The sequence below is a fragment of the Anabas testudineus genome, chromosome 10 (genome assembly GCF_900324465.2).
Source record: "Anabas testudineus chromosome 10, fAnaTes1.2, whole genome shotgun sequence".
Taxonomy (NCBI): domain Eukaryota; kingdom Metazoa; phylum Chordata; class Actinopteri; order Anabantiformes; family Anabantidae; genus Anabas; species Anabas testudineus.
In genome coordinates, this window is record NC_046619.1 from 23,257,244 (window position 1) to 23,269,846 (window position 12,603).

Below are 12,603 nucleotides of genomic sequence, written 5' to 3' on the forward strand. Positions count from 1 at the left end.
CAGAACATCAGTGAAATAAAAAAAAATTATATAAACTAATCAGGTTCTACCTGGTCGAAGAACATGGTGCTGGATCAGTCTATGTGCTGGATTCATGAGTCAGTTTAATTTAAATTAAAAGTTAATGATTCAACAACTTTAGGGAGTCGAGTTCAATCCACCAACAAATAAAGTACTTTATTAGTACTTAATCCTACAAATCTGTATACAGTTTAAAGTATAGAGTACATACCTGGATACAGTATGACGTACTTATACACACAGTACATATGTATTTGTATGATGTACTTTTATATGTAGTACATGTATACAGTATAAAGTAGTTTATGGTGTGTAATGGTATTCCTGTTCCAGGAGTGTAAGGGTCAGTTTGAAGTCAGTGCACAGGTGAGTCTCAGGTGTTCAGAACAGCAGCACGTTGTGTTAGAAGAATCTGGATTTCTTCCAGAACTTCATACTTTATTTTGAAATACTCAGCCACATCCTGTCTGTCCTTCCTTTATCTTATTGCCTTTACTCTACTCAGCCTGACTGATTTCACCTGTGCCTCCCTCTATTGAAGCAGTACCTGCCTGTCTCTCTTCCATACAGGTGGTTGTATCAGGAAATACTTCTTGACTCCTGCCTGAACCCTTTCCTCTAAACTTTAAGTTTAGAGGAAAGGGAAGCCCCTGTCTTCTGTCTGTGTTTCTGTTGTGAACCTCTGATGTTTTCTTGGATACTCTAAATTCTGGACCTGGATTGTCTGTTACTGCACTACTGATAAAGAATCAAAGTGAAAAGACAGATAGAAACAAATATTATGATCATAAATAAAACTAATAGTTCGACTCAGCTCGTTTGTCCAGCTTCTACCTGTCTCTCTCCTGCTGTCAGCCACGCCCACCTGAAGTTTACACTCAGCTTCCTGCTACCAAACAAACCAGATCTGGAACCTGCCCCTGTCAGAGAAAAACACAAACCTAGTTTCTGGCTTGAAGAACAGAAGGAGGAGAGATATAAAGATCATACATTTTTTAAATGAAATTGTTCTTCAACCGTGACAAGAAAACACATCTGTAAAATCCATTATGTCTGACGGTCCAGCTCTGAGCGGTGAGTTCATTCAGTCTTGATCTCTAAATGTTACTCACACAACGCTAACCTGAACTGAACACTAACCTGAACTGAAAGCTAACATTAAATGAAAGCTAACATGAACTGAAAGCAAACATGAACTAAGAGCTAACATGAACTGTAATCTAACATAAACTGAACGCTAATCTGAACTGAACGCTAACATGAACGGAAAGCTAACTTGAACGAAAAGCCAACCTGGACTGAACGCTAAACTGGACTGAAAGCCAACCTGGACTGAACGCTAACCTGAACGCTAACATGAACTGAACACTAACATGACCAGACTGTCCCCCGTTTGTCTGTCTCTTTATTGGTGAAACTGCATTTGGGGAGCGTCCAGTTCAGCATGAATGCTGATGATGATCCAGTTGAGATAGTTTTGCTGCGTGAATGTCATCGTTTAAAGTCATGATGGGAAAACTTGTCCTTGTTGCAACAGCTGAATTCTTCCATTTGCATTATGAATACATAGGTTAATAAATCCTCAAAAAGGTTCAGAAGATTCAAAAAGCTTTATTAATCCCAGAGGGAAATTGTTTTCCTCATTACAGTTGTTCTCAACACAGACAGAAAGAAAGGAACCGCAACCAGGAAAGGTCCAACACCAACATAAATACACATAACCAATAACATCAATACAGAAAAACTCAATATATATATATATATATATATATATATATATATATATATATGTATATGTATGTATGTATATATATATATATATATATATATATATATATATATATATATATATATATATATATATATATACACACAGAATATATGTAAGATAGATGAATGAAATTGGGTCAATATTTATAGCCTATTGTGGCTTGACAGCAAGTATACGACACAACAGTCACTTCCCCCACCCCTTACAGAGGGGGGAGGAATTGTACAGATTGATGGTCACAGGTAGAAAGGACCCCCTGTGGTTCTCTGTGGAGCATTTAATGTTAATAAGTCTTTGGCTGAACGTGCTCATCTGTTCAGCCAACACACTGTGCAGTGGGTGGGAGGGATTGTCCAGGATTGAGAGGAGTTTGGACAGCATCCTCCTCTCAGCTACAACATGTAGAGGGTCCAGCTCCACCCCCAGAACAGAGCCAGCCCTCCTAATCAGTTTGTTTAGTCTGTTAGTGTCTGCCACCTTCATGTTGCTGTTCCAGCAGACCACAGCATAGAAGATGACACTGGAACCACAGACTCATAAAACATCCTCCGCATGGTGCTGCAGATGTTGAAGGACCTGAGTCTCCTCAGAAAGTACATCCGGCTCTGCGCCTTTTTGTACAGTGCTGATAAGTTCTTAGTCCAGTTCAGTTTGTTGTCCAAGTACATTCCCAGGTATTTGTACTCAGATACAACCTCCACCTCCTCCCCCTGTATAGAGAGAGGGATGACAGGACTCCCAGATTTCCTGAATTCCATCACCAGCTCCTTTGTTTTATTGATGTTCAGTTGAAGATAGTTTAGTCCACACCAGTCCACAAAACTCTCCACCACTCCACGGTACTCTGTGACATCTCCACCTTTAATACATCCTACAACTGCAGAGAACATCTGAAGATGACAGAACTCTGAGTTGTACCTGAAGCCTGAGGTGTACAGGTTGAAGAGGAATGGAGACAGAACTGTCCCCTGTGGAGCACCTGTGCTACAGACCACAGTGTCAGACACACAGTTCTGCAGGCGGACGTACTGTGGGCGGTTGGTGAGGTAGAAGGTAGAAGTACGTTTTCTTCAAATCCCCTAAGGTCACATTTCACATACAACAAAAAAAATTGTTTTTGACTTCATGTCCATTCCTTGTGAGTGGAATGTTATAGATAATTCAATTGAATTCAGTTCAATTAAATTTTATTTCTATAGCGCCAAATCACAACAGAAGTAATCTCAAGACACTTTACAGTGTTTAACACCATACAGAATATAACTGTATAAAACATTATATAGAAAGACCTAACAATCCTATTTGAGCAAGCTTTAGGCTATAGTGGAGAGGGAAAACTCCCTTTAGAGGAAGAAACCTCCAGCAAAACCAGGCACAGGGTGGGCGGCCATCTGCCTTGACCGGTTGGGGTGAGTGGAAAGAGAAGAGAGAAAAGAACAGCAGGCAATAAAGACAACAACAAGCAGCATAAACACTGAAAAGGCTGGTAGGACCAGTATCTGGACTCTGGAGATATACAGCTCCAAGGAGGAGGATACCTGCAGAGGAGAACAGAGAGAGGGAGACAGAGAGGAGGAAACACAACTACAGGAGAGAGAAGACACAAAGTTAAGGACATGAAATGGTAGAATTTGAATGGATAGAGGAGAAAGGTGAGAGGAGAGGAGCTCAGTGTATCAGTAGAGTTCCCCCAGCAGAATAACCTATAGCAGCAGAACTAAGAGATGGCTCAGAGTCACCTGATCCATCTCTAACTATAAGCTTTATAAAAAAGGAAAGTTTGAAGTCTAGTCTTAAATGTAGAGAGGGTGTCTGCCTCCAGAACCTGAACTGGGAGCTGGTTCCACAGGAGAAGGGCTTGATAGCTAAAGGCTCTGCCTCCCATTCTACATTTGGAAACTCTAGGAACCACAAGTAAACCTGCAGCCTGAGAACGTTCTGCTGGGAAAACATGGAGCTATGAGGTCTTTAAGATAAGATGGAGCCTGATTATTAAGTGATTTATATGTAAGGAGAAGAATTTTAAATTCAATTCTGGATTTTACAGGGAGCCAATGGAGAGAAGCTAACGTTGGAGAAATATGATCTCTCTTACTAAGCCCAGTCAGAACTGCAGCATTTTGGATTAACTGGAGGCTTTTTAATGATTTATTGGGACAAACTATTAATAATGAATTACAATAGTCCAGTCTGGAAGCAACAAATGCATGGACTAGTTTTTCAGCATCACTTTGGGACAGGATGATCCTAATTTTAATAATATTCCTCATCTGCATAGCAATGGAATTTTATAAAGTGCATATATAGAGTAAAAAGAATCTAAAATCTGATAGATACGATTTAATCTAGTGTAGTTCTTTTATCCCAATGACACGCTCCAGTCTGTGTAATAAAATGTTGTGATCTATAGTGTCGAATGCAGCACTTAGATCTAACAAGACGAGTTTAGAGAGTAGACCATGGTCTGATGCTAATAGAAGATCATTAGTAACCTTTACCAGTGCTGTTTCTGTACTATGATGTACTCTAAATCCTGACTGGAAATCTTCATACAAGTTATTACTGCGCAGGTGGTCATATAATTGCTTAGAAACTACCTTTTCAAGAATTTTAGAGATAAAGGGCAGATTGGATATTGGTCTATAATTCACTAAAACCCCGGAGTCCACCCCGGAGTAGGCTTTTTGAGTAGGGGTTTGACTACAAAGCCGGCTGGTTAGTGTTACAATTCCTCCCTCTGCCCATGTCTGTGGGTTTCGTTTCGTTTTGTTTTGTTCTGTCTCACCCTCCTGCCACACCCATATATGGACTTCCTCCACTCTCCACTGACCGGACTGATTACTGACTCATTTCACCTGTGCATCCCTCTGTTTTATAAGCTCCTCTCAGTGCTCTGGGTTTTGCTGGTTTGTTGCCCATTCATGGTGTTCGTTACTTCATTTGTGCCGTATCCTCCATGAATCTGGTCAGTCTGTTTTTTTGTTCGTGTGTTAGTCCATCAGGCACCTCTCTGTTTTTATTTGCACGTTTGAATTGTTTGGTCTGCGATTATGCAGCATTTTTAAGTTGATACTTTGTCCTGTTAGCCCTGTATGTTTTGTTCTCGTTTTCCTGCCTTTGGCAGTGATTTTTGTTTGTTACTTTATACATCTAGTTTGTCTGTTGGTTTCTTGTCCGTATTAGTGCGTGGTTTTTTGTTGTTACACTGTCTTGTTTGCTTTGTATGTTTGTTCTTGTTTTCCTGCCTTCCGCAGTGATTTTTGTTGTCACTTTGTATGTCAGGTTATGGTCTTGTTTGTATTTTGCCACCGTGTTTTCGGGTCTCTTTAAGTTGTTACTTTCAGTGTTTGTTCGCTCCCCGTGTCCCTGCCCTTTTTGTTAATAAATAACCTTTCGTTTGTACTCATTCCCCCTCGTCCGTTTTGTTAGTTTGTAAAAGGTTAGTGTAGTAGTAACATCACCGCCTCCCCTGTGGGAAACCGGGGTTCAAATCCCAGCTGTGGCCTACCACCAGTAGGGGTCCTTAGGCAAGACCTCCTCACGCTTACCCTGTCTACCCTTGTACCCTACTTGTCAGTCACTTTGGATAAAAGCGTCTGCTAAATGTAAAAAGCCTGTGGTACGTAGCCTATTTGTAAAGATAGATTTATCTGATCTAGTATGGATGTGCTGGTCCTGGCTACAGTGCTGAAAAGAAACCTAGGGTTGTTCTTATTTGCTTCTATTAATAAGTAAAAACACTTGGTTCTAGCTTTACGTAGGGTGTTTTTATATATTATTAAACCAGGCAAGGTTAATCTTAATTTGACTTTTATTCAGCAGATGTAGTCGAAATCTGCCATCTGAAGCTACAGGAAAACTCAGCTGGCTACACTTGAGTTACACATGATGATTTAATCAGACGCTAAGTACAAAAATGATTAGAACAGCTGATTGTTAAATGGCTGTTTTGCCACAAAATGTTAAAGAAATATGATTTCTGATTCTGCTTCTAAAGATTCAATTCAAGATGAGACACAACCACAAGATTCCAGGCCAGAGACGGAGGGAGAGACTGACGAACACCTGGACACACCTGAAACAGGTAGATATCTGGGTGTTAAGGTCAGAGTTCATGTCAGTAACAGTACCATTGAGAGAAAGGCAGACAGGAACCGTATGGAGGGAGGATAACTAAAATTCACAGTTTACAGATTGGTTTGTGGTTTGTTTAATGACTGACACCTGACATCATCAGTGATCAGGGTCGGGGGCAGGGGGCAGGGGGATTAGTTCTTCATCCTGCATCAAGTGTGCTGCTGTTTTCTGGTCAGGCATGAAAAACTATTGACTGTTCTGAGCGACAGACTCAGAGAAATCACAACTCTTTATTCTGTGACAGTGATTTTAGAGTTTTGTCAGTAATTTGTGTGGGAAATTCTCCAACAGATTCCGAGGAACCAGGGCTCAGGATTGTCCTGGTTGGAAAGGTTGGAGCTGGGAAGAGTGCAGCAGGAAACACCATCTTAGGGAGAAAAGCTTTTGAATCTATGATGTGCACGTCATCAGTGACAAGTGAGTGTCAGAAAGAAACAACCGAGTTTGAAGGTGAAATAGTGTCTGTGGTCGATACTCCAGGTCTGTTTGACACCAGCAGAGAAGAAGAAGAAGTAAAGACGGAGATCGCTAGATCCGTCTCACTCTGTGCTCCTGGTCCTCATGTGATCCTGGTCGTTCTGCTGCCGTACAGATTCACTAAAGAAGAACAAGAAACAGTGGAAATCATCCAGGAGATGTTCGATGAGGCAGGACGCTACATGATGGTCTTGTTCACTCATGGCGACGATTTAAAGGAAGAAGAAGTTTGCGTAGAAGAAATAATTAGTGAAAATTCAGATCTCAGTGACTTCATCAGTCAGTGTCATGGAGGATATCACGTCTTTGACAACAGAGACCAAGATCCAGCTCAAGTCAGCGATCTGCTGGACAAGATCCACAGAATGGTTCAGAGAAACGGAGGAAGCTGCTTCACCAATGAAATGTTTGAAGCGGCTGAAAGAGCCATAAGAGACAAGATGAGACACCTGCAGAGAGAAAATCCAAATATGGAACCTAAAGAAGTGAGGCGACAGGCGGAGAGACACAACGTGTTTACACGGAAAGGTGGAGCAGGAGCTGTAGCTAAGTTAGCCAGACAGATAAAATGTATTATACTGTGATGGCATAGGTCAAAGGTCAAACCTGAAACTAAAAGTTTCTCCTGATGAGATTTTAAAAAAATTTCTCTTCAAAGTTCAGACTAAATCCTCGTAAAGATAAAAATGATTCACAAAGTATCTTAGACCTTAAAAGAGCTCCTAAGGTGAAAACTGTTCGGAGTAGGGAGGAGGACTTTTAATCAGAGACCAAAATGGTGGAAGGACAGAAAATATTGTCCAAACACTGAATGACAGTGAGAACACACAGTGTGGACCATGTAGGGATCATGTTTGTGGTCCATCTCATTAGAGATGTGCTCACATCACACAACACCGACACAGTAAAACATGAGAAAAACATGAACCAGAGCAGCAGTGATGACCTGTCTCTGTTAGAACCTTCTATCAGCAGTGCTGACCTGTCTCTGTTAGAACCTTCTATCAGCAGTGATGACCTGTCTCTGTTAGAACCTTCTATCAGCAGTGATCAGACAAACTACTGCAGAACTCAGACCAACATGTTCCTCATTTATTTCTCTGGACGTTCAGACCACACAGAGCAGACTTCACCAACGGTACTGAGAGAACTGATGAGACGCAAACTGCATCAACACAGCATGAGAAAATGAAGTTTATGATAACAGAACATCAGAGTGGACTACATGTGAATCCGTGTGCTACTCAAACACTCACTGATCAGAATGAGCTTAGAACATGTTCTGGGAGGAGAATTCTGTACATCCAGCTGCATTAAAACTTAAACCATCAGTACGATCATTGTCATTTTTATCTTTTTTGTGATAAGTGAAGAGTCAGGAAACAAAGATCCTCATCATAAAATATTAATATAATACTCTGACTGGGGGCTAGCTGCTACAGGAACCTCCATCATGGTGACTAAACTGTAGTTCACACAGGAGTTAATGACACCCAATTACGCCAATAAGAGGTCGCTAAAATTAACGTTAAATCGGTGTGTAACTTTGCTAAAACGATGTCAGACTCCGTAGTTTTCTCTGGGCCCCTTCCCAATCTGACCAGTGACGACATGTTTAGCCGCATGTCGTCATTTAACTGCTGGCTGTCTAAGTGGTGTCCCGCTAACAACGTGGGCTACAGAGACATTCGGAAAACGTTAACCCTAACCCTAACCCTAAAACCTGGGCTGATTAGAAGAGATGGCATCCATCCCACTTTAGATGGTGCGTCTCAACTCTAGAAATATGGCAGAGTTTATTAGACGACCTAAGCCCTGACATCTCAGAGTGGAGCCCAGGACGCAGAGACGCAGTCTTACACACCTCTCTGCAGCTTCCTTACAGCCGTCATCCCCCAAAAACTACCATAACCTTATAGAGACAGTGTCTGCTCCCCGACTACCTAAATTATTTATATCAAAAACCAACAAGAAGAGTGACTCACAAGAACCTAATACAAATAAAGAACAAAATAACAAGACAACAATCAAATGTGGACTGTTATATATCAGATCTCTCTCGTCTAAATCCCTGTTAGTAAATGATTTGATAACTGACCATCAAATAGACTTATTCTGTCTTACTGAAACCTGGCTGCAGCAGGATGAATATGTCTCTCTGAATGAGTCGACCCCCTCAAGTCATGTTAATTATCATGTTCCTAGAAGCACAGGTCGGGGTGGAGGAGTAGCAGCAATCTTCCACTCAAGTTTATTAATCAACCCCAGACCTAAACATAGTTTGAGTTCATTTGAGAACCTCACTCTTAGCCTCTCTGATCCTAACTGGAAAAATCAAAAACCAGTCCTGTTTTTATTGTGTACCGTCTTCCTGTCCCTTACTCTGAGTTTTTAACTGAATTCTCAGAGTTTCTATCTGATTTAGTTCTTAGTGAAGATAAAGTCAATATAGTGGGTGACTTTAATATCCATGTACATGTTGATGATAACTGCCTCAACACTGCATTTAATTCACTATTAGACTCTAAATGTAAATAAACCCACTCACTGTTTTAATCACACCCTTAATCTTATTCTGACATACAGTGTGGAAATTGATCAGTTAATAGTTTTTCCCCAAAACTCTCTTTTATCTGACCATTTCTTAATTACATTTGAATTTACAGTACCAGACTTTACTAAACCTACAGATAAGATTCACTACAGTAGATGTTTATGTGAAAATGCTGTTGACAAATTTAAGGAACTGATTCCATCTTTTATTTCAGAGCCATGTACCAACACAGAGGAAGGCAGTTATTTCAATGTTACTCCAGCACAAGTGGACTATCTTGTTAATAGTACGGGTGCTTCACTTGGAACAATACTTGATACTGTTGCTCCTCTGAAAAAGAAACTAGTGAGTCAGAGGAAGTTAGTTCCATGGTACAATTCACAAATCCGTAGCTTAAAGCAGAAATCACGTAAGTTGGAAAGGAGGTGGCGTTCCACCAATTTAGATTAATATTGCCTAGCCTGGAAAGATAGTTTAATAATATATAAAAAAGCCCTGCGTAAAGCTAGAACTTCATATTATTCCTCATTAATAGAGGCAAATAAGAACAACCCCAGATTTCTTTTCAGCACTGTAGCCAGGCTGACAAAGAGTCATAGCTCGGTTGAGCCTAGTATTCTGTCAACTCTCAGCAGCAATGATTTTATGAATTTCTTTATAAATAAAATTGATCAGATCCTCCCTGCATATAGCAAGGATTGTACAACAACTCTAGATTCATTTGTAAGACCACGCTCATACTTAGACTGCTTCTTCCCCATAGATCATTTTGAATTAATTTCAGTAATTAATTCCTCTAAACCATCAACATGTCTCTTAGATCCCATCCCGACTAGACTCCTCAAGGATGTCTTACCTTTCATCAGCACGTCCATATTAGATCAGATCAATCTATCTTTACAAATAGGCTACATAGCACAGGCTTTTAAGGTTGCTGTAGTCAAGCCCCTGCTCAAAAAGCCTACTCTGGACTCAGGGGTCTTAGTGAATTATAGACCAATATCCAATCTGCCCTTTATCTCTAAAATTCTTGAAAAGGTAGTTTCTAAGCAATTGTATGACCACCTGTGCAGTGCACCTCTCTCCTTTCTCCTCTATCCATTTAAATTCTACCATTTCCTGTCATTAACTTTGTGTCTTCTCTCTCCTGTAGTTGTGTTTCCTCCTCTCTGTCTCCCTCTCTCTGTACTTTTCTGCAGGTATCCTCGGCCTGGAGCTGTACATCTCCAGAATCCAGTTGACCTGCCCAATGTTCTTGCTGCTTTTTGTTGTTTTTGTTGCCGGCTGTTCTTTTCTCTCTTCTTTTTCCACTCACCCCAACCGGTCGAGGCAGATGGCCGCCCACTATGAGCCTGGTTCTGCTGGAGGTTACTTCCTCTAAAGGGAGTTTTTCCTCTCCACTGTTGCCTAAAGCTTGCTCAAATGGGATTGTTGGGTTTTCTGTATCATTTTTTTTGTATAATTATACTCTGTAAGGTCTTAAACCTTACACTGTAAAGTGCCTTGAGATAATTTCTGTTGTGAATTGGCGCTATACAAATAAAACTGACTTGAATTGAATTGAATTGAACTTGGCGGCCAGCAGGCTCTGGCATCGCCTGGCCTGTGTGGACCCCCCTGTTGATCTTCTTAAACAGGTTCAGTCCATCATTGTGAATTTTTTCTGGAACCAGCTTCACTGGGTGCCACAGTGTGTTTTGTTTTTATCCAAAGATCAAGGTGGTCAAGGTCTGATCCACTTGCCCAGCAGAGTGTCCGCTTTCAGACTTCAGTTTGTCCAAAGGTTTCTCTCTGGACCAGAGGATGTGGTCTTGAGACCTGTGGCCTCTGCCGTTCTACGAACGGCTGATGCGCTTCACCTTGACTCTGCATTGTTTTTAATGGACTCCACTGGTTTTGATGTTTCGGTTTTACCTGTGTTTTATCATTGTGTTTTCCGATCCTGGAGGCTGTTTAGGTGGAGGAGGCTGGAGCCTTCAGTCTCCCTGTAGTGGCTCCTGGCGGAGCCCCTGATACACAGGGCCCGGTTGGACGTACACGACGGCTCCACTCCGGGTCTGAGTCCTGCTCTGCTCTCTTCAGGACTGTCAACACTGAAACAACTGGTTCACGTGGCTGGTCCTGTCCTGGAAAATGCACCGGCCGTGGCCTCGGCCTTGGGTCTCAGATCAGCCAGGGTTTTGGAGAGGATTTTGAAGCTGGTCCTAAATAGGCTGTCTGCTGCTGAGCAGCAGATGCTGCAGGATTACTGCAGTGGCGTGGACAGTCTGGATGTTTTTGGTTTTACTTTGGACTTTAGAGACTTGACCAGGTGCTTTGACCTCTACACCATCACGGGGAAGACTCTGTATGCTTGCTGTGTCGTTGAGTTGAATAAAACCCAGCTGGGGAGCAGGGAGGACACAGTGTGGAGGAGGAAGCTGTCTCGAGGAGTCGGTCTGCAACCTGTATGGAGGGTCCTCTACAAGCCCCCCCGAACAAGAGAACTGGAGATCTTCAGTGGAGGATCTTACACGGGGCGATCGCTGTGAATTCATTAACCAGCAAGATCAATCCGGAGGTTTCCTGCGCCTGTGTGCACTGTGGTCTACTGGAGACTGTTTTCCACTGTTGTATGGACTGTGACCGGCTGCGTGAGCTGTTTGAGCTGTTGACTGCGATCTTTGAAGGTTTTAGTGAAACTTGGACCATGACTGTTTTCATCTTTATAAGTTCATGGACAACCTGTCTGATTTTGTGCAGCAGTGGTACGACGGTGTCTCCCCTGCTCTGTGGTGGAGGGCGACCTTGTGTTTAATGCTGTTCTTTAGGGATTAGTTTATTTTCACCAGAGGCTGAACCCTCTATTTATTGATGTGTTTATTTATCTCTGTTCTTATTTATTTTGTTGTTTGATGTTATGTTTATGATGTTTTGGTCTGTGACACGTTTTGTTTGTTGGTTTATTTACTCTGAACATTTGGTGAATAAAGGCTTTTGCAAATTCAATTCTCTCTCTCACTGTCTCTCTCTCACTCTCTCTCTGTCTCTCTCTCTCTCTCTCTCTGCCTGCCTGTCTGTCTGTCTGTCTCTCTCTGTCTCTCTCTCTCTCTCTCTCTCTCTCTCTGTCTCTCTCTCTCTCTCTCTCTCTCTCTCTCTCTCTCTCTCTCTCTGCCTGCCTGTCTGTCTGTCTGTCTCTCTCTCTCTCTGTCTCTCTCTCTCTCACTGTCTCTCTCTCTCACTGTCTCTCTCTCTCACTGTCTCTCTCTCTCACTCTCTCTCTCACTCTGTCTCTCACTCTCTCTCTCTGGCTTTCTCTCTTTTTTTTCCCCTCAGTGCTGCAGACTCTCTCTCTCCCACTGCCTGTCTGTGTCTCTCTCCCTGTCTCCCGCCCTCACCCCTCCTCTCCCACTGTGAGCCAGTCTGTTGGTTTCCATTCGTCGTTTGTCTGGAATGAAGTGAGACTGAAGACCAGTAGAAACGACAGAAGGAGAAAAACAGAGGAAACAGGAGAAGAATCAGGTCTGAACAAACTAAACTTTTCTTCATTTCACATTTTATTTCAGTAAACTCATAAAATTCTGTCAATATAGTAAACTATCAGTACTGCTACTGCTACAATACTGTACACACTGTGTAGTTCAGTCTGTTACTTCAGTAAAAG

General features: G+C 41.9%; 1 protein-coding gene across 2 annotated transcripts; it reads left to right on the forward strand.

Annotated features, from left to right (window-relative positions):
- Nucleotides 1–915: 915 nt before the first annotated feature.
- On the forward strand, nucleotides 916–7,391 carry LOC113161038 (GTPase IMAP family member 9-like). 2 transcript variants are annotated; one of them, XM_026358531.2, is made up of 4 exons: nucleotides 916–1,095; nucleotides 5,790–5,876; nucleotides 6,221–7,018; nucleotides 7,050–7,391. In XM_026358531.2, exons 1-3 carry the CDS (start codon nucleotides 1,071–1,073, stop codon nucleotides 6,988–6,990), a joined length of 882 nt encoding a protein of 293 aa, XP_026214316.1. In that variant the 5' UTR covers nucleotides 916–1,070; the 3' UTR covers nucleotides 6,991–7,018; nucleotides 7,050–7,391. The 2 variants fall into 2 exon arrangements, with proteins under 2 accessions (XP_026214316.1, XP_026214315.1); XM_026358530.2 differs by having other exon boundaries at nucleotides 6,221–7,391.
- Nucleotides 7,392–12,603: the final 5,212 nt, after the last annotated feature.